Source organism: Athene noctua, chromosome 12, assembly GCF_965140245.1.
Source record: "Athene noctua chromosome 12, bAthNoc1.hap1.1, whole genome shotgun sequence".
Taxonomy (NCBI): domain Eukaryota; kingdom Metazoa; phylum Chordata; class Aves; order Strigiformes; family Strigidae; genus Athene; species Athene noctua.
Genome location: NC_134048.1, coordinates 23,599,576 through 23,622,756, shown reverse-complemented (window position 1 = coordinate 23,622,756; position 23,181 = coordinate 23,599,576). Strand labels below are relative to the sequence as shown.

Here is a 23,181-nt window from a genome sequence, read left to right as displayed (position 1 = left end):
AACACAGAAACAGTGCTGGGGGTCTGTGACACCTCAGGGGACTCAGCGTGCACAGAGACCTCGTGTGTGCTCACACCAGCATCCGAGGATTAACCTCAAACAAACCTGTTGTTTCCAGTCACCCTGCTGTGACTTCTCTCACGCATTCTGCCACGGCAAAGCCCACTTCAGCAGACTCCTTCCTCCCCTCCATCCTCCCTTCTTCCAACACTGCTAAAGTTGTTTGAATAATACCTGCTCAGCCTGGTTCAAATCATCCCGTTATTGGTTTTTAACGTTACAGCTAAAACACCACCCAGCCCTCACCCGGTAGCACTACCATGTGTCAGCACTGTGTAATCCACCTACTAACTTTACGAGCACCTTTACTCTTCCCAGCTTGGAGCCATTTTGAGGCCTCCCGCAAAGCCAGATGCCCTGTCTGGATAACCCCAGCACAGCCAGAGCTGGGCCCTCCAGAACGGGACGGTGTTCGCCGGGGAGTGTTTGGTGCCTCGCCAGGCCGCACCCCAAGGCATGGGGCTGTTCCTGGGGTGCCCTTTCCAAGGGGAACTTGTCCTGCAAAGCTGAAGCAGACGATACCCTAGAGCAGGGTTGAGATGCCTAATGCAGGGAGAACTAATTAATGAAAGCTCAACCTAAGCCGTCCGTAAATTCTAATAATCTAAGCAAATCCAAACAGATTTCCAGCCAAAGAGCATTTCACCAGCAGATCACAATTACACAGCCCACTGCCTGGGATTTGGGTCTCATTTTACTGTCTAGTGAACTGCAACCAAGTCACACAGTCCAGCAAAGTGGCACTAAGTCACCAGCATCAGATGTAGCCCGCACACTCCACAGGTCTTCAATGAGCACTGGGGGCTTCTCAGCCTTCACTGATTTACCTAGACACTGGCAAGAAGCACCTTATAGCGCAGTTACTGATCTCTGTATTATTCGTGGCTGTAATTCCCCCACCGTTATTTCATTCAGTTCTACAAACATACATATTTTCTGGGAGGCTGTTCTCGGGAGATACCGTGTACACTGCTCCACCAGATACGTTTTGCAAGAGAGGTTTGTGACAAGACTATAATTTAAGTACAGTAATCTCACTAGAAGAAGATGACATACATGAGAGTTTGTAACAGAATAACTGTAATCGTGTCCTGAGCCAAAATGAATTTAAAGAAAAAGGAAAAGCATCTACATACTTCAAACCAGGGACTCGCCCTTGCAGCAGCCTGCGTGCCCAAGTGGCAAGTGCTCGGTTCCAGCATGCCTGTAAAAAGTTACGCTACATCAAGCGTGGGATTGCAACTGTTTATGCGTGCACTGCTCTTTCACGTATTTCCAAACCTCATTACCATGCCCCTCTTCACCGACAACGAGAAAGCTGCCAGGAGGGTTCATTTCACTCTGAAGTTTCGGCGGCACCACCTCAGCCGGGGCTTGCCCCGACTCTGCCCACTGCAGGGCCCGCCCGAGCCACAGCGCACGCTCGCTCCGTCCCGCGGGGGCACCATGAAAACAAACTCTAGTTAGCAGTCTGAGTACAGCCTGTTCCCCTGGCCCTACGTGAAAAAAAGGGAGCAAAATGATGACACGAGGATAAATGTAGTGACTGAGAAAGGGAGAAAGGAGCTTCTTCACATTAGAGTGCCTCCACAGACCCAGTCATTCTTTTTCCTCAGTTCCACCGTCTTCCCAGGTCCTCCAGCTTATTTTTGAGGGACAGGCTGACATCTGGGCTTTAATAAAGACAAGATTCATGGCCCTAGCAAATTTTTTGTCTGGCCTCAGGAAAAAAAATAATTTTAGTTAATCTGGGCACGCGAAAGGGTATGAAGGTCTAATATTAAATGAAACAATTATTTAGTTTTTCACTCAGCAGCACCATCACCTACCCCACTTCCCTCCGTGCCTGCAGTTCCACATAAACTCCCCCATCCATGCAGTGAACAGAGGACGCCCTGTTCCCTGGAGGAGATCTAGACAGATCACGGGACAAGGTGCTAAACTTGCAGGCAAAACCACTTCACAGAACTAAGCTGTGGCCTTGAGAAAAAAGCCCCAGCCTTAAATGAACATTACACAAAATAGTATTTCTAGGGCCCAAGTCAACTCTCTTCACTGATGTCAACAAGAATTCTGTCAGAATCCTGTGAACATCTACTCTGCTCCACAAGTGTACAAGGACCCACAGTACCCTTTCTTCTGATGAATAATAGGAAAAAAAAATCCTGAAGAGATTTTTGACCATTAAGAAGTTGCTTAGTAACAAATGCCTCTGTGGCCTCAATTGCATTAACACTAAACCTCACTGAAAACCTTCTGATGTGGTCTGTGTACATAAACTGTAGCGAAACAAAATCCTGCACCCAGCTGAAAGCAGACGACGCTGCTGAGCATAAGCAAACGCAGGGAACCTGGCAGATGCCACCAGGCCTAGAGCCTCTGCGCTCGACTTCGGGAAGCTGCAGTAGAAGGGAGCGCATCGCTCGCCCGGGCGCAGCGCCAGGCATCCCGGCGCCCTCAGCAATCCCCTCCTATGGAGATGCCATGGAAGGGCAGAGTGGGGGCGAGCCAGGGCAAACCCCGAGCCTGGGCCTGAGGCCATGGCACAGGCCCCAGCTGCTGCCCCGGAGCCAGCATCGCTTCTGGGCTCCTGCTCTACTGCTAACCATTCAATTCAGCCTCTCCTTGCTCCCCTGGCAGCTCTTCCTGACCGATTAGACTAATTGCAGACAAGGCAGTGACAGGCAGGATGACTGTGCGACTTACTGTCATCATCCCCAGAGCCCTGCTTTGCCCATTTCCGTCCCTTCTGAAGAAAAGCCCAGCTTTTCCAGAAAGTGTCTCACACCATCACATCTGCCCTGCGACCACAGCAAGATGTGCCAACTGGGTTTCTCTAGATGAGAAGATTTACCAGCACTTTTTTTTTTTTTTCCACATGTCACCGGTGGCTGCACCAGGAGAAAGCAGTAAAAAATAAGTAACAATCACGGATTAGACAGTGTGTTATAGCTTCACCTTGCCATCAGTATTAGTCCTCCCACTTCACAGCTGGGCTGTCTGACACTCGGAAATGTAAGATGAGGCAAAGCAGGAAAAGGAGGTACTGACTACTGGTGCTTTGGCGCCGTGAGAAATCTGCCCAGAAGCTTATTCTTCGCGTGTATTTAAAAGCCAGTGTTTCGCTTTTCTTCAGATTTCAGGCAGAACAAGGGAGGCAGAAGCCATGGCGCCGCGAGGCCTGCTGCTACAGGAAGGCTTGAGCAGGCACCGGGGAACGCCCGCTCCCCCTCACGGGGCGCTGCGCGGCGGCCCGCAGCCCTGGGGGGCGCGACCGAGCGCTCCCGCAGGACGAGCCCGAAGCCGCCAGACCTCGCCAGCGGAGCGGACAGCGGGCGGCGCCCCGCCGCCGCCATTCCAGGCTCCGCCGCCATCTTGCCTCCGCCATCTTGCCTCCGCCCCGCGCTCCACGCTCCGCCCCCCCCGGCGCGGCGTCGGCGTCTGCGCGCACCCGGGGGCGGGGCCTCGCGCGGCGCATGCCCGGTGGGGACGCCCCGCCCAGCGCCCCGTGCGCGCGCGCGGCCCCGTGACCCCGGAAGTGCTGAGGCCGCCGGGTGACACGTCGCAGGGGCCGCGGCGGCGGGTGCGGAGCCGGGCCCGGGGGCGGCGCTGGGGCCGCGCGGCTTCTCCGCGGGGACAGGGGCGGGCCGCGGGCCCCCGGGGCTTAGGGCCCCCGGGGCTGGGGCGGCAGCCGAGCGGTCGGCCTGAGGGCGGGCAGCCCTGGCGCGGGCTGTGAGCTTTCGGGAGCCCGCGGCGGCCCTGAGGGGGGGCCCGGCGGCCAGAGCCGCTCGGCCTCTCCCCGCGGGGCGGCTCTGGAGACCCGAGCCAACCTCGCTGTTCTCTTGCAGATAATTTGCGATGTCTGGGTTTGACAGCTTCAACACAGACTTCTTCCAGACCAGTTACAGCATTGATGACCAGACGCAGCCCTACGATTACAGCGGGAGGCCGTACAGCAAGTACTTGTGCATGCCCTTGTCCCTCGTGTAAAGCCCTTCCGTCGTGCTGCTTTAGTGGCAGAGCCCCAGTCTGTTTGGATAGTCTGTTCAGGAAAAGATTGGAAGTTTTCCCTGCTGCTGTTGACTGGAAATGAATCCCTGCTGCTCTGCTCTATAAAGAGCACAACTCCCGTGTGTAGAGTTATGGAGCAGTTGTGTGTTGAATACTCTGCCTACGCTGTAAAGCAAAGATGATAAATCGTACGAGTAATGATATGAACATCTTTGGCGGGGGGGAAAAGGTTGTTGTTCTCTAAGCCCATCTTCAGTCACTCAGGAAATAAAAATTAGTTACAGGGTCAGATAACCGAGCCTGCAATGTCCGTGGTGGTGCCTGGGCTTGAGGAGGGAAGCTTGGCGGAAGCTCCGAGGTCAGGGGAGCCCCGGGCGAATGGCCAGTGGCGGGCGGGGGTTTGGTCCCTTACGTGACCGGGGTGATCCCTGCGCTAGACAGGGCAGGTCGGTGCCTCTTTGTGTCCTGGAAAGGGCCACAGGGCTGGGATGGGGCTGGACTCTGCTACCACAAGGAAAGGAGGAGTGCTGGGGTTTCATTCTTTATGTTTACTGAACTCTCTGTACTCAGACTTCAAAATGTCTAGTGGCAAGAATTTATGAGTTTGTTTAGGAACAAAGGACAGCTTTGGTGAGGCTATTTTTTGAAGATAGCAATGTATATTTTTATACACGTTAAATCTATAATAGCAAGTATTCCAAAAGCAGTATAAATTGATTTGATAGAAAATAATTGAGAATATATGAAATAAACTGACTTTTTTTCCCCCCGTGCATCGTGTCCTGTAGGTAGATGTCACAATGTGTTTAATATCTGTATCATAATTCCTCCCTGTGTGTCATAATGCTGCCTGATACACGTGGTGCCCAAGTGAAGGGGAAAACAGCTTTTTTTTTGGGCTATGCTTATTTTTAAATGTAGAGGGGAACAAAAGTGACGGTCTGAGTAACTTTGTTCTCTAATAGTGAGTTTGAAAATAAGCATTCTGAGTAGCAAATTAATGGTGGCATCAAATGGGCTGTTAGTGGTAATTAATAGACAATATTGGAATAAGTTTGAGATGTGAAATTTTCCTCTCTTTTCTAGGTCTACAGCCTGTTGTAGTAATTCAGTCACTGGATAACGCTCGTTTCTCCAGGCTGCTGACTTAAAACCGAGAAGCAATACTAGTGTATCTAGCAACAATGATCTTGTTTAGCTTAACAGTTTGTTTGTAAGGCTTTGAACGGGTGAGTGTGGCTGTAGGCCCAGATCCGAGTAGGGGATCATCTAATGTGACTTTTTTAAAAAGGAGGAGGAAGGATTGTTTGCTGAAACACCCCACTGAAGTTTGCTTCCTGAAAATAAGCTTTGCTTTTGCAGAGAGGTGTTTACAAGTCTGTCTCTGTCCACAACGCGATGTCGTTCTTTGCAGGCAGTATGGAGGCTACGAATACTCTCAGCAGAGTGGATTTGTCCCTCCAGACATGATGCAGCAGCAGCAGCCTTACACGGGGCAGATTTACCAGCCAACACAGACATACACTCCAACTTCAGCACAGTCTTTTTATGGAAGTAATTTTGAGGATGAGCCTCCTCTATTAGAAGGTATAACTTATGTTTTATGGCCAAAAGCCAAAACTCCTCCCAATTTGGGGATAGGTTGAGCAGCGGGGTGTGTACGCCCCGCTTCTGAAAGGGCGCAGTTGATTTGAAATTCTTGTTAATTTTGTTTGTTTGTTTAACTGTATTTTGGTGTATGAAATACATGTTCTTGTGTGAGCTTTGGCAGTTTTAGAATTGTGCTCTATTACTTCACACCAGCTGTTCTGTGGGAGACAATTAAATGGATATCGTGGCTTCAGACAGCTCTTGTGACAGAACACTTGCTATTTTTGTTATTGCAAATAATACTGACAGTTGCCCAGTTTTTGTAAAATAGATTAATGCAGTTGGTTTCGGTTGGTTCTCTGGTTAGAACTGAAATCTTTCATTGCTGAAGAGGAATGCTAGACGCTGCAGGAATTCCAGTTCTGCAGACCAGACACGTAGTTAGCGTCTGGATCGATGGTTTTGGTTTCCAGCTTACAGCTGTCATTGTTCAGTACCAGACAACTGAAGAAACCCTCCCTGTTACTGGTTAGAGAGATGGGCACTCCCACCCTGCTGTGCTTTTTTGGTTTTCTTCAAAAAATAGATGCGTCCCAGGGCCTGAGGGGGTCAAGGAGGGACGGCATTCATAACTAGGTTTTCATGTGCTACTGTGGTCAAACGGGGTGGATGGAGACCTGAAATCATATCGGAGGGAGCTCTGGAACTCCTTGTCAGGAGACACTGAGTGTTAAAAGGGTGGGTGGGATTTTAGTGGCTGCTTACGAAAGAAAAATCTGCTGAGGTGGTTAAGTCTAGAGAAAGTACTTTGAATTAGAAATCCTGGAGCACTGGTCATTAGAGACCTGGTGAATCTGCATGTCTGTGCTTCTGCTCTCGTACACGTCTGCTTTTGGGTACTTCCAGGGATGGGGTACTGGGCTAAAAGAACTCCTGGGCTGCCCCAGAACACTGCGCTTCCACCCTTACCTGGTCCTCGGGAAACCATCTTGTCTGTTCTGAGCATTTGAGACCTGGAATCTGCAGAGGCAGCTTGAGGAAAGATGAATTTCTGGTCCCCATAGGATGGTACCTGGAGGAGATTTAAAAGTGGAGAGGCAGGGAAAACCTAAGAGTGAAGCAGATGGGGGCAACAGGACGTGAAAAAAATGAAATAAGTATATAATAAGTATAAAATTCTTTTCATGTAACTTGTAGAATTGGGGATCAACTTTGACCACATCTGGCAGAAGACGCTAACAGTGCTGCACCCGCTGAAGGTGGCAGACGGCAGCATCATGAACGAGACTGACTTGGCTGGACCGATGGTCTTCTGCCTGGCGTTTGGGGCCACCTTGTTACTGGTGAGATACGGGCTGCAAAATGCCACTGTTTGTGCATTAATATTCTCAGAACAACTTGGCTTTTTTTTTCCCAGTACCTGTAGGTTTATTAGAAGTGAATTCTTGGCATGGAGGCCAAAAAAGCACGTTCTGACCGAGAAAGAGGAGCCGGGGCTCCACGCACCGCTGACTGAAATGAATGAGTTCCCTGTCACGTCACTTCCGTGGCGTTTGAATCCAAGTCTTTGTGCTTGTTTTTTTTTTTCATGGCAATTATTTCAATGTAATTCGTATTTATTTTCCTCCTTTGCTTTTGAGGAATGTGGCTCCCTTTTGTCACAGGAATGGGAGTGCCCTAATGTTTTCAGATTTTGGGGGGGGGTTGTAGATTGAGACGTCTTACCTTCAGAATCACACTGTGTCTTTTTGCAGCATCTCTGTCATCTTCTGTCTTACCAGGAATCAGAACAGTGGACACATTAAATATTTAACATTTATTTCATTCCTCCATTTAAGAGTTTGTTTTTGAACTCTTACTGTGTTTAATGTTTGAGTCTATTTCCCTGTTTCATTGTGCTTCTTCACTCCATGCTCTTTATTCATTGCTCTTTAACTCAAGAGGCAAGAAAACTGAAAATTCCTGTGTAAAAAGTGATTTCCTAAGTGCTGATACATTAGGCATGTGTCAGTCTCGAGCCAGTCTGGTACAACACTTCTACAGTAAACCTGCTTTCAGATTGTTTATACTTCTGAACAGGTCGGCAGCTGTTGAAGCTTGGGGGTTTTTTTAGCGAGCTTAATTGAAGTAAGATTGTACTAGTGACTCAAAACTGCTAATTATGAAATGGCAGAGTAGCAGCAAACAGTCTTTCTCATCATTGAAAGCTTCAATATTTTTAATCAGATTTTTTTCTCTGCCTTTGGGCACTGCATTTAATTTTTGCCTAAACTTTCACATTGCTATGACACTTAGAACACAGTGTTTTGGTACAAAGGGACTTCAAGCCTACTTCTATAAGTAACTTTTATTTATGGAAACTAGGCCAGTAGAATTAATGAACATGTTTATAACAGGTACATTTGGATGTTCTTTTCCCATGAAATGATTACTTTCTCCTATGTGCTTTTTTTTTTTTTAAATACATTGATTATAGTGGAAGAAAACAAGCTTAGCTTAGCAAAAAGATTAAAGCAGATACGGTTGGTTTCTGTGGCGTTTGAGGAAGAAGAGGGTAAGTAAACTGGAAGTTAGTGAGGGACGCCCTGTCCCGTGTTCCTGGAGCTGTGTGCACCGAGCAGTGTGTGGTTTGATGGGTGTTAGCAAGGGAAGTGTTGGTCTCATCGCTGGAAAAAGAGACGGTGACGTGGGATGTGTATGTCTTGGAACAATGCCTGTGTGCTTTCTGCATACTGGTAGTAGGCAAAGTTCTGATTTCGACCTTTTGAAATCGGCGTGAGTTAGTTCTGCCGTTCGCACACGGTGCTTTGCAGCTCAGCTTCAGCTGCTGCTGGGAATTTTTTACAGTTTACGTTGTGCCACAACTTTGTGGAGTCTGTCACAAATTAAAGGACGTTAGGTTTGGATTTGTTAAGAAGTTCCCAAATTACAATTTTTTTGTCTTTGTATGCTAGCTCTGTAAAGATTATTACTGGAAGTAATCAGCATGAGAAGCTAGTTGATTAAACCTTAAAGGTTTTGCAGCTCAGATCGAAGAATAACAGTTTGATCAAAATCTGTCCATCGAGATAGGTAACGTTGGGATAAATGTGCCTCTTGGGTGCCTACAACATACAGACATCCTGGAATTCCTTCCCGTTGTGGGCAAATGCTGCCTGGTGGATGTGAATGTAGGAACTGGGGGCGGGGGAAGGTGAAGACCCCCCCCCGAATGTCTGTTGGGGGGGGCGTTGCTCCTGCTGGTCACTAACGGGCGTCACTCTGCTCCGCTTTCAGGCTGGGAAAATCCAGTTTGGCTACGTGTACGGAATAAGTGCGATCGGGTGCTTGGGGATGTTTTGTCTCCTGAACTTAATGAGCATGACGGGTGTCTCCTTCGGCTGCGTCGCCAGTGTCCTTGGATACTGTCTCCTTCCTATGATCCTACTTTCCACTTTCGCCATTGTATTTTCGTTGCAGTAAGTACATAAACTTTGTGATCTGGTAAGAGATTCCTCTCCTGTGGGGTGGTGGAGGAAGTTATTAAAAGGAATTGTCATGTTCAGCGATGAAGCTGCGTAGAATTTGAATGCGACAGGAATTTGTAGTAAGCGTGAAGATGTAAATATCAGCAGTCTTCAGGTATTTACTGGATGAAGGGTGAACGCTGGTTTTATCTGTAAGTCAACTGGCAGCTTTTGAATACGTAGACTCAAATAACAATATCAAGTTTGTTTGCAGTCAGCTTCGATTCCGACAGATCTCAGTACCTGTAAAGTCTACAAGTTACTGTAATTTAAGATGCAAATTTGAATTTGACAAATGGAAGAAAATCAGTGTGATTCCCCATAGCTGTACAAAATTAGGGACTGAAAAGGAAGAACTTGATACAGTTCCTTTACGTTTCATATGCACGTAGTTAGTTTGGGGTTTTTTTTATACTGTCATAATTGAATAATATCGTTCTGAAGTCTTTACTGGAACTATTGAATTCAAAAAGTCAAAGATAAAAGCCAAAATTCATCTTAGAAGCTGTAAAGGTGTTAGGAGGAGTCCAGTTAGGACTCCTGTAAGCATGCATACACCAGTCTTACATGAATCCTCTTTTTATTTCTGTCTTTACAGGGGAATGATGGGGATTATTCTCACGGCTGGTATCATTGGCTGGTGCAGTTTTTCTGCTTCCAAAATCTTTATTTCTGCCTTAGCAATGGAAGGACAACAACTTCTAGTAGCATACCCCTGTGCTTTATTGTATGGAGTCTTTGCTCTCATTTCTGTGTTTTGAATAGACTGTCCAAACCGTTGGACTCCAGTGGGCCAAAATGAAAACATCAACTTGGAACCTTTAGTTGGACCAGAAGCAGCTGCAAACAACTGTATAGTGTTGCTATCACAAAACTTAGACCTGTTTTGAATCATCTGGAACGGTGAAAACAAATGTCTCGTGTTCACTTTTTTAGGACTTTGAATACTGTTTTCAATTGACCTGAGGTGTCTATAGCTTTAATAAGTGTTCATGCTTATCAGGTTAATGTCATTTCTTTCCCATTCCTCTATCTTTAGCAAAGTAACTTCTGATTGTTTATTTGAGGGTTGTGTTTTTTGTTTGTTTTGTTTTCTCTTTTTTTTTAGGGGAGGGAGGGAGAAGCGTTATAAAATGATAGATTTTTATCTGGAAAAGTTAACGGAACTGCACTTGCAGTAGATTTGGGGTACTCTGAATAAATCTGCAGTAATAAGGAACCTGTTTCCTTCCCCTCTTACCAACAGCAAAATGCACAAATGAACACAAGCAATTAGAGCGTTTTCTATATTTTGACAAATATACTCTTAAGCTCTTTGGTCTCATTTCTTTGTTCATTTGATGTGATGGTATTTCAGGATTTAAGATACTTAAATTATGATTTAGAAAACAGATGCTTAAAAGGGATCTGTAATTCTGTCACACTTGAACTCTGAATACATTTGGATGTCTAAGTAGCTATATGGTAACTTGGATTTTGGAAGATGACTTCAACTAGAGTCTCTTTTCCTAATGGTGCACATACTGGTAGATGAAGAGTAATCTCTTTTGCAGTACTTCCAAGGAAAACACCATTTTGGAAATGTTATGCTTGTCAGTATTGTAGTTACTGTAAAATAATTTAAGGCGTATTGATTAAATTTTCCTTAGATTTTGAAAAATGTGTTTGATTTTTCTAATCTTTCCTTTTTAATGGGGTTCAGTTACTAAAACTTCAACAGCGAAGCAAAATCATATTTAAAGCTGTTCAGGTAGTGGATTGGCTATTTGCCTCGGTCACCATGAGAAGCACAACGAGGTTGTGATGTTAGTCACAAGAAGTCTTACAAGTGTGAGAAGTGAGAAAGCAGAAATTGTTCTTCACATCAGCACTTGCTAATTCTTAAAAGACGAAAAGGATACAGGCATGGTTTAACTCATACTGGGGAGGGGGTTTACGGGTCAGGTGTGGAACGTTAACACCTTCTGGTAAGGCTCAGGGTGAAAATGCATCCTCAGAGGGAAACTGCTCCTAGTGATACGTGAATGAATAGTTGCGAAGGCTCAGCACACTCTGTTCACTCTTCCCTTAGTCCTGCACCTTCTCCTAAAGTTACCTTCCTAGTGCCACCAGAAGCTACTGACAGGGCCCTTCGTTGTTGGCCTGGGCCAGCTTTTGCTCGTGGCACTGGGAGTTGTGGGAAGTGTCATCTGAGCATAAAGCCCCTGAGACCCATGCCCAGATGCCCAAAGCCCTTCTGACCTGTGGTAGGGGCTGTAACTCACAATGAATTTTAAAACTCAAGACGCAGATAAAACCCTTCAGTTTCCTCCCAGAAGCAAATTCAAGAGCTCAGATAATTTTCTACTTTGATATGTTTATTGCAAGTTATCATCCTAAATAAAACGGTGAGTTGATTTTATTAAGCAAAACATTTTACTCTGTACTTTGTAGTTCTGATTTCTTCAGATGAGTATACCGCGTCTGCCCTGGTGCACAAAGTTCTTACTGCTTTTAATGAAGAACATTACCTCCTGGTGGAGCATGATGTCCTGTATTTGTGCAAATAAATTACACTGATTATCTTTACTAATGAGGCCTAATTAAATACAGAATTGTTCTAGTAAGTATAAAAGCCCACAAACTTTCTGGAGCATATCAGGTTCTAATTCTCAAATACTGTATTTGTGTGAAGTGGCTGATTAAGCTTACCTTGCATAGACAAATGTGGGTCACTTCTTAAGGCTTGTGCTGATTCTGCGGATCACTTTCAGGGCGATTATGTCTGTGTCAAAGTGTTATTTATAACAACCTTTTCTCTCACCACAGCACGAGCAAGCTAAGTGCCCAGGAAAAACATTAGAATTCACCCATCTCAGTGTAGCACCGGCCATACAGCTGCTGAGTTTGGAAAGGCCCTGTGAAAAGGTATTTATTTAGATCTATTATATGTGTTCACCAAGTCCTTGCTCTGGCCACAGAGGATCCCACACGCTCTCCTCGAGCTGCAGGGTCTGGCCGGTGAGTTTAGGAGCATTTTGTGTTCTCCATCTCCCCTTGTGGAGTGTTTAGCAAGTGGATTTCTAACTGTTCTCCCGGGGGCAGGAGAGAAGCTGGGGGGTGTAGAAGGTCCAACACTCTAATTCATAGACAGCTTCATAAAAACAAGATGTTATGTCTAGACTGGTAGTCCTAAATACCCCAAATTCCCGGTACATTAATTAATGTGATCCCATTGACTGTGTTTATTGCCTTTCCAAAGTCAATTCCATTGATTTTCTGTAATAATGTTTTGTCCTAGTTCTTGCTTCGGTTTTGGTTACACTTCAGACGATTTAATCTTGCCGTCTCATAGAATGACAAGATTGTATGCTGTAATTCTTTACTTCCGTATTTGCCTTTCATATTTAGTAGGACTTTTTATTCTTTTTACTTTCTAAACCTGATCTCTTCCCCCACAGTCTGTTAACATCGGTATTCTCATCTAGTTTTCAGATGAAATACCAACATTACTTGCTTCCATCCTGCGTTGTCTCTTGACATTTTCATGTTACTCAGCTTAAAGTGTTCAGATATGAATGCGAGTGTTGCTTTTTTAAAACCACTGCTGTTATCACACCCAATCTTGAAATTACTTCCTATTCTACAAAAGTTAAATGTTACCTTTCCTGGTTTGTCCTTTTTTTGTCCTGGTTTGTGGATGTTTCCACAGTGGCTTTGTTGAGCCGGTCACTTGTTTTGCTGGGGGGCAGCTGCTGACTGCAGCTCAGCTGGTTTCTATAGGCAACATTTCTGTAAGTACCAACAAATCCCACGGCACGTCTTTTACTAAACCGTGTTTTTTCTGAGCTCCTGTGCCTTTCAGCTGTGCGCTGGTGTTGGCATCGGTTCTTGAGGGGCTGTTGCTGGTTTAGCGATGGATGAATACCTTCAGAAGCTGCAGAGAGCAGGGACTGATGTGGTGCTTTGTGGGAAGCCAGATGTTCCTCATCCTCACAGCTGGAGAGGAGCCTCCTGGGGTTGTGGGGGGGGGCACTGACACTGCTCGAGCTCTCGCCGCCTCCTCCCCAAAGCAACGACCTTCTTTCCAGGGAGAGGAGCGTTCCAGGCCGGGGTACTGGAGAGACGGTTGTCTGGGTCTGTGATAAGCAGCTGGAATACCCTTAGGCTTCGCTCCAGGTGTCAGCACCAGGGTGTTTTCAGGGGATAACCCGTGCAGGAGGGAGCTGGGACTCCTGTTCCTCTGGGGAGCAGCGGTTGGGGTTGGGCACACGCTCCGTGGTGCAGGGGCTGGGCTGGGAGACAGCCAGAGCCCTCGGCGGGGGGGAGCTGCTCACTAGTGCGCTAACGGTGCGTTAGTTCATGTCAACAGCATTGTTTAACAGTTTGTAAATGTTTCTCAGGAGCTCCATTAGCTAAAAGAACGGCCATTGCTTTGGGGTACGACATGTTACAGCACAGAAGCAGGGGTGGCAGAAGGGAGAGCCCCTCTGTGCTCTGCCCCTTGACTTCCCGGGACAGGCTCAGTCCCGGTGTCTTCAGCGAGGTGCTTTGGCGTGTCTGCTGTTAACCTTACACAAAAAGTGAAGGAATGGAGTGACTGGGACTTGCCATTTCCTGCTTCTCCACAGGGTGGGCCTGCAGCATGTCTGCTGCGCCGCAACGCTCCCCACGCGCGAGGCAGGACTCGGGCTGGCACGGCTCCGCGCCAGGAAGCCTTTCCCCTCCTTTCCCCTCCTTTCCCCTCCTCGCTCGCCTGCCCCGACAGCAGTAGCAGTCACGCTCGCAGGCAGGCGAGCAGCTAACGCTGTCAGGCTGGGTTCTGTCCCCTGCGATGGGGAAGGGAAGGGTTCCAGTCGTGGCCTGTCACATGAGCGGAGATGCCGCGTGTGCTGGGGAGCCCTCCTGGCAACGGGAAACCTTCGCTATGTCTCATTCTTTGTAAAAAGCTGTAATATTCCTCACTGGCTTTTTTTTCTCGTTACCAGGAGGTCTCTTTGGTTTTTGTACATGGTCCAAAAGCACATAGAATGATTTTTCTGTGGATAATTCAGTGCCTTTCCAAGTGTTGGGTGATACAGGCAGGCAAGCTCTTCCGAGCGTGGATCCCACTGTGCTGTAGCGTTGTCTTGGTATCTTTTGTCCACGTAAGTTGACAGCTCCTTCCTTTACTATACTTTTAAAATTTAGTTAAATAGCATCCCTCTCAAAACGAAATCTATTTACAAAATCTATGGGATTAAAAGAGTTTTTTAAAATACTTTTTGTTGCTTAGGAGTTGCAAGCCCTAATACCTCAAGATGTGAGGACCTCGGCCTATTGATTGTGGCTATCCCTGAGCGCCCTGTGAGATGGGGAAGTTCTCTTGTCCTGTTTTGTAGACAAGGAATGGAGTAAGGAGCTGTATGTAATTTGTGTAAGTCCTGCTGCATTTGGCCATCTTTACCCCAGCAAAACATAATGGGGTGTTTCTCCTGAAGGGGGGGTGTGTGTGGAATTCTCAGCCCAGCTCTCTGGGACACAGTTTGAAAGTGGGAGGAGGTTTTGTAATTGGAAAGTCTGTTGATTGTGTTTGCCAGCTTTGTGCTTTGCTAATCAAAGCCAGCAGGCCATTAGCCAAACAGCAGGCCATGCTTTAGGAAGGACTGCAAGCATTGTGCTCTTAAGGGCATTCTTTTTCTCCTATTATTTATTTGCTTTATTGCAGGAAGCACTGACATTAGAAAAGCGAGGGTTCTTTGGTCCTCGTCAGGCATGGTGAAGTGGAAGATTGTCTAAAATTAGACACTAGTACTGGAACAGGCCTCTCTCAAAAATTGTCCTGTAATTACGTGTCTTTAGGAAGGCGGGCGTTGCTCTATTTCTTTACACGCTAAACCCCACCACATCATCCTTGGAATTACGGTGCTCTTACCCTACATATTTCTATGATTTCTATGTGTTTTTTCCCAATGTTCTTGCTTTTCTCCTGTTAGCATAGGAAAATCTAATGTTCTTGCATACCTGCCTTACCTATTGATCTACCAGACCTATTCACTTTTCGGGCATGGAATTTGCATCCGCTCCCGTGCCAGAGCCGCAGCGGAAGGGAAGAAGCGTCCTGTGCGTCCGTCGGAAGGATGAGCCCAGCTCCCCCGGGCCTCTCTCCACTGCAGCGACCCACACTTCCCATCGGGCTTTGGACCAGACCCTGCCTAAAGCACTTTACCTACTCTATTTTCTCAAGTTTGGAGAATAATGATTTATTGCCAAGGAGGAGTCGGGAGGATCCCCTCTCTCCAGACTGCTGGTTCCCCAGCGCAGAGGGTCGGGTGGTTCCTGTGGCACAGGCAGTCTTTTTGCCTCTGTGATTGCAGGGTTTGCATCTCGTGTTGCTAAATGTGCTACAAGAGGCTAGTTCACCTTGGCTATTCTCCCCCACTCAGCTTGCCCACCCAGCGGCCTCTCAGAGGGGCTCACTGGAGATGTGGGTTAGTGGCCCAGCTCAGCGTGGGGCCCAGCACTTTTTGCCAGAGTTTCCAGGCTTGTTGGCAGCCAGCACTAGCGAAGGCTTATCTTCCACAGTTTTTATGAATCCAAACTCGAGGCCGTTTGGGCCTCAGGGTAAAATCCAGGCGTTCTTACTTGGGGCTGATTTATCCCACTCTGGTGGGTGCCAGCTTCTCATCTTTTTTCCAGGCAGAATTCCCATTTAGCTCAACAGGAGACTTAGCTGAATCAGCAAGATGAATATTTGGCCAATAATTATGTCAGGCAAGTCTGGACAAATGCCCTTAATTACGACTGAACCTGAGAGACTAGGACACTTGGCTGGTACCTCTCCTCCGGACAGCGTTGGACCCAAGCGATGCCCGGCCTCCCGAGCCTGCGCTCGGACCAGCCACATCCGCAGAGAAAAGAATTTGTGTTGAGAGATCGATGCCAGCTCCTTACCTCAGACATGTAGAGTCTGAAAAGTGTGTGCATAGAGGCCTTCTGTTCTAGTAACGGATGCAATCTGAAGAAGTGAAAATCCACCTTAAAAACATTGTATTAACCTGCTCATGTTCAGTTACCCAGGAAAGTTTAAGGTCATATTGTCCTCGTACCATCAAGAAAAACACTGAAGACTCATGACACGTTATGGAGGATTTGAATGAGTTTGGTGCCTTTTTCTTTCTTTATTTAATCTCCACTTTATCAATACGAGTCAATCTTCTGATTGTTTTAGTGGCTAGTTTAAATCTTAATTACCGATAGGAAAAGATAATCTAGCATCTTGGCAAGGCTCTGCTGGTAGTGCAGCTGCTTTATTGACTGACAAATCGAAACATTTAAATTCAGGATGATTGTCTCATTCCAGAGTTTTGTCCCAATTAAAAATTACTGGTTCAGACAAGGTTAGGAGATCTGAAGAATGCCGTGTCTGCACTTAACTAATGCCAACAGCAGATGTCACATTACTTGCCACTCTCCTTTCTTACGGATTCATTTAGATAAATTCTGCCGAATGCCCATTTGGTCCATTTTAAAAGCCCTGAGCCTGCAAGGTACAGAATTACCTTTAATCATTTTATATGGGATTTGAAAAATTTTAACATTCCCCTTAGGATACAGGAGTGATTTTTATCTTTTGGAATAGAGTGGTCCAGGAAAGTCAGATGGGGTTCTCTGTGCAGCACATACCCCCTGAAACCACAGACTTCTGGCTACCTTGGCACCGCCTCGTGCTCGGCGGAAGATCAGTCTAGTGGCCGCACTCGTGGAATTGGATCCAGATTTTCTGAAGTGAGGCCTCAGAACCGATCTCTGAAGATCATATGGATGCCCCGTTTCATCGCCCTCCTGTGAGCCCTCGGTTTGGGTCCCCCGTTCCGGGGCAGGGGGGGCACACGGAGTCAGGGGTGAATCCCCGTTTCTCCGCTGTGGGAGAGGCAGGGCCCGGCCCGGGGGTGAAGGCAGAGCCCGCCCGTGTCAGGGCCGTTTTCCAGGAGTTAACACCCCGGCTGGGTTCTGTGGCCGCCTCCCCCCTGCCCTCTGAAGGCTGCTTGTTCCCACTCCTCTGCATTCTGCTGCAGAAGGTCAGTCTGGGTGGGACCAGAGAAGTCCATCACCTGGTGTAACAGCACGATGATCTCATTTCTGACCTGTCCTTTAAAACTCCAGCTGGAGGAAATGGCACAATCTCCCTTGAACACCTTGTCAGTGCTTTGCTAACTTTATGATTAGAAAATGGTTCATGATGTCAGGCTTATTTCTTCCTCCCTTTAATGCACTGTATTATTACTATTCTGTCCACAGTGGACATGAAAGGCAGCTTATTCTCTTCCTTTTGGCAGCAGCCTCTTACACAATGGTGAACTTGTTCTAGTTTCCCCTGTCGTTCTTCTCTTTTCTTGAAAAAAACTGTTTGTCCATCCACTGCAATCCCCAAATCCTCTCCTACAGAAGTGCCGCTGAACCCGTCTTGTTTATAGGCGTTGACATTTCTTTAAGTGTTGTGCACTGTACAGAATTCCATCTGAACGATTCAGATCATTTCTCCAATTTACGTAGATCAATCTGAACTCTAATCCCATCTCCAAAGTGATCGCAACGCCTTCCACTTTGTGATCATCTTTAAATTTCTTTGCGTTTCATCCCCCATGTTGATTGAAATAGTGGATAGTTCAGACTGAGGGTGGGGTCTCTCGCCTTCATTTTATTGTGGTGCAGTCATAATTTTGCGCTCACATTTCAACCATTATAGTAATTTTTTTCTGAACTGTGTTTCTTATAAGCCGATATCACATCAGCTGCTTCCTTGTCTTTAATAAGACCGGTTAGCTGGGGAAGGAGATAACTAGATTTTCCTAACCTGCTCTCTCTCCATTACAAGCCCATACTGGCTGTTTGTTATCACCTCATTTTCTTCTGTGTATCTACAGACCGATTCTTTTAATTCTTTTCCAGCCTCCTTACAGGCATTAGCATTTGTTCCTCAGGCCCTCCTCTTAAAAAGTGCTTTATTTGTCCCTTCGTAACCCCATCCCCGCGCTGGCAGCACACGTTCTCAAGATGATTGCAGGTGTCTGAGCAATTGCTCTGTCTGGTTCCCTGAGAATCCTCCAGTATCATTTAACAAAGCCTCCATGGACACACAATTTACAGAAATAGTCTTAACCTTTTAAGGGCTTAAGCATTTGGTCACAGCTGGTGTTTTGATGAGGGCTCACATAAAAAGGGCATGTTAACCTCCTCATCACCCAGCAGCACTGGCCTCCCTTCCCTGTTAAGTAACGACCCGTGTACTTTGCTTTTATCTTTTGTTCTAAGTCTCTTAGTCTTGTTTGCAGCTTTGTTTACAGATCACTTATTATTCTTCCTTTTACCTCAGCGTAGGCTGCTTGTTTTTCCATATCTTTACTAGAAGAACACGCATCAAATTTTCTTTGATGGCCTCATTTACTGTCATCAGCCACTGAGATGTTATTTGGAGAAGAAGCTGAAATAATCAGACTAGAGTATTATAAAAATAGCGCTCCATGGTTTGACCTTCTTGATGCCTTTCAGACGTACAGTTTCATCACTGAATATTTTGGGTCTACTTCAATCTTTAAATACATGCAAAATGGTGACTTTGAGTGCTTTTGGATTACGCAACACGTGAGAAGGCGGCCCTTGCTTTGCTTTGAATTGTTTGTTTGCAGGAATATTTGCTCAGTCCTCTGCAAATCGGGTTGCTGATTTTAGCAGCCAGCCTTGAGTTAAGCAAGTCTGGGAGTTAACTGGCCTGAGATCAGTTTATCAATTATAAAATGGGATTGCTAATTCTGGAGCTGCAGCCATGGGCGGGGGAGTTTGTCTGAAGGCAAACTGAACTCGCAGAGGCGAGCCGGGGCAGCGCCACGTTTAGCGGCGGCTGAAGGGGAGCGCTGTGCTCGTGCGAGTTCTCAACCCAGTGCTTTTCCCATCAAAAAGGCGCGCTTCGGTAAAACACTTAAATCATTTAATTACGTTTGTTTGAATAAAAGCCACAGCAGTTGTATTGTTCTTGAAAGCTAGAGAATGAGAAGGGATCTGTGGGTATAATCTTACGTGGAGAAACGCCCCGGGGGTGGGTTTCAGTAGCAGCGGTTCGGTGACAAGAACATCCGCTTGATTAGCGGCAGTGGGCTTTAATGTTTCCTCTGGCTATTTTATACTCCCCTGGAATTCTTATACTCAGAATCCTTTTATCTAAACTAGATGTACTTAACTCTCATGTAATAGTAGGTTTGATCTGGAGGTTGAGAATTCACAGTTTTATATGTCAGTAACAGCTTTCTGAGAGAGGCAGATGTTTCATGTTAACTTAATTTCAGTATCCTTTAGACTGAACGCGTTTATTTATTCCCGTGTTTACACAACCAAGATGATAACGATTCTGATGCCATGGGGTAGTTTATTTCTGTTCGTTTATTTAATGTTTAGATAACATTATCTGCTTTAAATATCACAGTTTGGGGGGGGGGAGTTTGTTGGTTTTTTTCAATTGAACAGGCCTCTCACTTCACTCGTTAATCTCTGGTGATTTCACTGTCATATCTGAATAAAGCATCAGAAATAAATTTTAAATATGCATATTGACAAAAGACAAGATCATGACTATGAACGATTGATTGGTCCAAGCCCACATCACTGGATTAATGCTTCACTCCTTTGCACCACTGTTAATTTGGAATAAATTTTCAGCCATCAAGTGGTCTTCACTCGCGTGGCAAGTATGAAGATCTTAATGTCCTGCCTGAGGTTTAATTGAGCTTTAAGGGCCTAATTCTGCCTCAAATCTGTTCTTATTTTTGCTTCAGACCTGGAGCGAATGTGGAGTTTAAATGTGTAAATGATCCTCCTATCTACGTATTAGCTAGGGGTCGTTTTCCCACCCAGTCTTTGCTTCCATCACCAGGGCGGAGGCTGCGGCGCGTTGCTCTGGCTGCTGAGGCCGCTCTGGAGCGGATCACGGAAGCCCAGGCACGCATGGAACGGGACTGCCTGTCCCACACCGTACTCCTACCCCTTCTCAGAACATCTGTGGTGAGTATACAGCGACTGACCTACAGAATGCCAGGAGGGAATAAAGCCACTAAAGGTCTCAGAGCTTCAGAGTGAGGTAAATCGTGGGTTGTAATATGTTTGACAAATGGTCATGAAAAACACAGGAAAAGAGAGAGGGAAAACACGTTCCCTGGCCATGAAGTTGTTTAAATGTAAGAGTCAGGAGCACAGTTCAGTTGGGAATTTTCTTGGCTTTTCCCTGCGTAAATAAATCATCCCAGCGTACATAGTGGACGTGGTGATAGATAGTAAATCCTACCCTGAAAGCCCCTCGCCCCGCGCTCCCCTCCCTGTCGTGGGACCAAACGCTGCACGAGGCCAGGCTGGAGCCCGGCCCTGGGCGTGGGGGGGGGGATGCTCCTGGGGGTGCTCCCAGGTGGGTCTGGCCGTCCGCAGGGCCAGGGGTCGGGCGGTGCAGGGGATGCAGCAGAGCCCACAGCGAGCCCACGGCTCACACAAAGTGGAGATGAACATGCTGTCAAGACACAGCAAGTGTTTCCCTTCCCATCTGAGTATAACGGGGTCTGAGGCAGCTTTCTGCCTCCTGCCAGCCAGTATCCGCCTGTGGACAGGACACAGGGGATAAATGGTCAAAAAAACCCAACCCCAGAAAAAAACAAACAAAAAATAGCAATGCCTTTTCTGTTTGTTTGCACGGAAATGGCAAAACAACCAATTATTTTTCTGCAGGTTCCTTTTATTTGCATTTGAGGAATAGATGACAGAAAAAGAACTCAGGGAGCGAATCCACATGGTGCAGAGCCCGATCTCCAGCTCGCCCACAGGCTGCAAACCCGCCCGTTGTTCGTTGTGGCAGCAAAGCCTGGCTAGCGGGGGAAAAACCAAACCAAAACTGGCTAAGGAGAAAGAAGCACAGGATGTTAATCTGCCATTAAATCAGACTGGGGGTGTGAACAGCTGACGGACTGCAGATTACAGGTAAGAAGCAGGAGGACAAAGTTGGCAAGAGGTGAGCAGGCAAAGTTAAAAGTTCTCAAACTATCGATTATTGATGAATTCCTGGGACGGGTGTGACTTGTGCTCAAATACCATCTGTTATTATGAGCTTCGGGTGCTCATCAGCCCCTTTCCAGTCCAAACTGGGAGCGCAGGGATGGGCCTTCCCATCCCAACCAGCTCCCGTAGGGACCAGCCTGGAGCACCGATGGGCGCGGGCGGGTGCGTTGCCTGGGAGGACGTGGCCCGGGGCTTTCACCCCGTCCCACCTCCCTCTCCCGCACAAGCAGAACCGAGACTTTCCCCTTCCCGTCCCGCAGGAGAAGCTGCTGTAGCAGCTCCCCCCAGCTCTCCAACCACCCGCCCGCTCTAGGCAAGCTCTGGCTCTTCTGCTCAGGCCCGGAGCCTGCACACACGGTTCTTACGGACCTCGCCGACTGCCTGAGCCCGTCTCCAGGCTGGGGGGACCCGTCTGCCAGCACGGGGAGGGAGCGGCCTCGCTGCGCCCATGCACAGCCCCTCTGCAGGGGCGAGGAGCTGGGACTGAGGTGGGGGAGAGGAGGGGAAGGGCTGGCAGGGAGCTACCAAAATAATTATTTCCAATTGAATCACAGAATCTGTAAAAACCGCTACCAGCCTGACTTTTATAACTGTTAAGTAGTCATACCCAATATTCCTTTTTATTCTCAAATAATAAATGTTATTGAAATAATTTCTCTCCATCATGAACCACATATGAATGTGGTATTTATAATCTATTAAAAATTAACCTATTTTGAGCAGCATGAAAATATTCCAATTAGGTTATTTCAGATCATGTTTTTTAAAGCATTAAAGTATATCCTAGCGATGCTCTACAGTACCTGCAATTCACAGCCAGAACTATGTGTCAGGTTGATATGAAGAATACTGGTTTTCAATAGTACAGTAATTCTGCTGCACAATACCTTATTCTTACCCTGGAGTCCAGCTCTGGGTGAGAAAACTAATTTTACTGACCTGGAGAATCTCACCGGCTGAAACTCAGCAGAGTTTGATATATTGGGGATCCCAAAGGACTTCAAATACTGGAGGTAAGGAAAAAAAAAGTCTTTAAAATCCTTTACTGGCCCCTTTCCTTACCAATGCAGAGCTATTCTTTCTCTGCGCAATCCAGGCCACTGCGAACCACGCTCAGGAGGTTCCGTTGCGCTGCTGAAAGGCGAAGCATCCCTGCGCAGAGGGACCTGCCTCGGGGGTGCTGAACTCCCCTTTAACCAGGCACCTGGAAGCATCTTCACTGGCGAAACGCAACGACAGTTTTTGTCCTTCTGCCGCAACCTGTAATAAATTGGCTTCACTGATTTGTAGGGTTTTTTCTCCTACTTCCATCTGATTGTTTTGTCTGTACAAGGGAGGCTGCGTGCTCTTCACGTGCGCAGCGTTTTTGAGGAGGCACTAGCATTCCCGTGCTGTGAGGAGCTCTGAAGCATTCACGTTCAGCCCTCTCCCCACGTCTGCCTCCAGCACATTTGTTTGTTTTCGCTCTGGATTGCTCAGCAGATGAATGAATAATGACAGAGGCCATTTCTTGTTCCTTCATTATTTTCAAAGCAAATACAGGCAGAATTCTAGACCCTGGAGAAAATACAGCTAAGCTAAATTTTGAAATTGTAAAATGCTGGCAGCAGCTAGATAATACTCATTTAAAACATCAAGCTGAAGCTCTGAAACCTCTCTTCAGTTTACACAGTAATTTGGCTGGAAGTATGTTCTACGGGAGTTTTTTCCATGGAAACCTGAAGTGTAATCCCCCAAACAACTCACTTCACTCTCATGTATATGGGCTTGATGTTTAGATACCACCCGGCTGTGTTAGGCTGGTTGCTATGGCCCTGGTTTCTTTTTCATATAACCTCTGATTAATCCCCTAACCCCTGCAAGAAGTTGGAGGGCTGGTATCCGAACATGCCATCTGGAGGTGCTGGGTAGAGGTGGGCTTCTAGATGCAGAAACGCTGCTGGTCGCTTCCAAGGAGCTCTGG

At 46.8% G+C, this 23,181-nt stretch overlaps 2 protein-coding genes and 1 long non-coding RNA gene across 3 annotated transcripts in view; 2 read left to right on the top strand and 1 right to left on the bottom strand.

Moving 5' to 3' along the window:
- The window catches only part of KCTD16 (potassium channel tetramerization domain containing 16), a 91,245-nt gene extending 87,795 nt beyond the window's left edge, over positions 1-3,450 (bottom strand). The window contains exon 1 of the mRNA XM_074915748.1: positions 3,019-3,450. The gene's annotated coding sequence lies outside the window, so the exon portion shown is untranslated. The remainder of the gene's footprint in view (positions 1-3,018) is intronic.
- Positions 3,451-3,530: 80 nt separating this feature from the next.
- Positions 3,531-10,827, top strand: YIPF5 (Yip1 domain family member 5). Its single transcript, XM_074916277.1, has 6 exons — positions 3,531-3,643; positions 3,909-4,019; positions 5,486-5,658; positions 6,859-7,004; positions 8,938-9,119; positions 9,766-10,827. Exons 2-6 carry the CDS (start codon positions 3,919-3,921, stop codon positions 9,926-9,928), a joined length of 765 nt encoding a protein of 254 aa, XP_074772378.1. The 5' UTR covers positions 3,531-3,643; positions 3,909-3,918; the 3' UTR covers positions 9,929-10,827.
- Positions 10,828-11,939: 1,112 nt separating this feature from the next.
- LOC141965180 (uncharacterized) lies at positions 11,940-22,611 on the top strand. The gene is made up of 4 exons (XR_012634433.1): positions 11,940-12,074; positions 20,053-20,180; positions 20,892-21,140; positions 22,315-22,611. It is a non-coding gene; the product is annotated as an uncharacterized LOC141965180 (long non-coding RNA).
- The last annotated feature ends 570 nt before the right edge of the window (positions 22,612-23,181 follow it).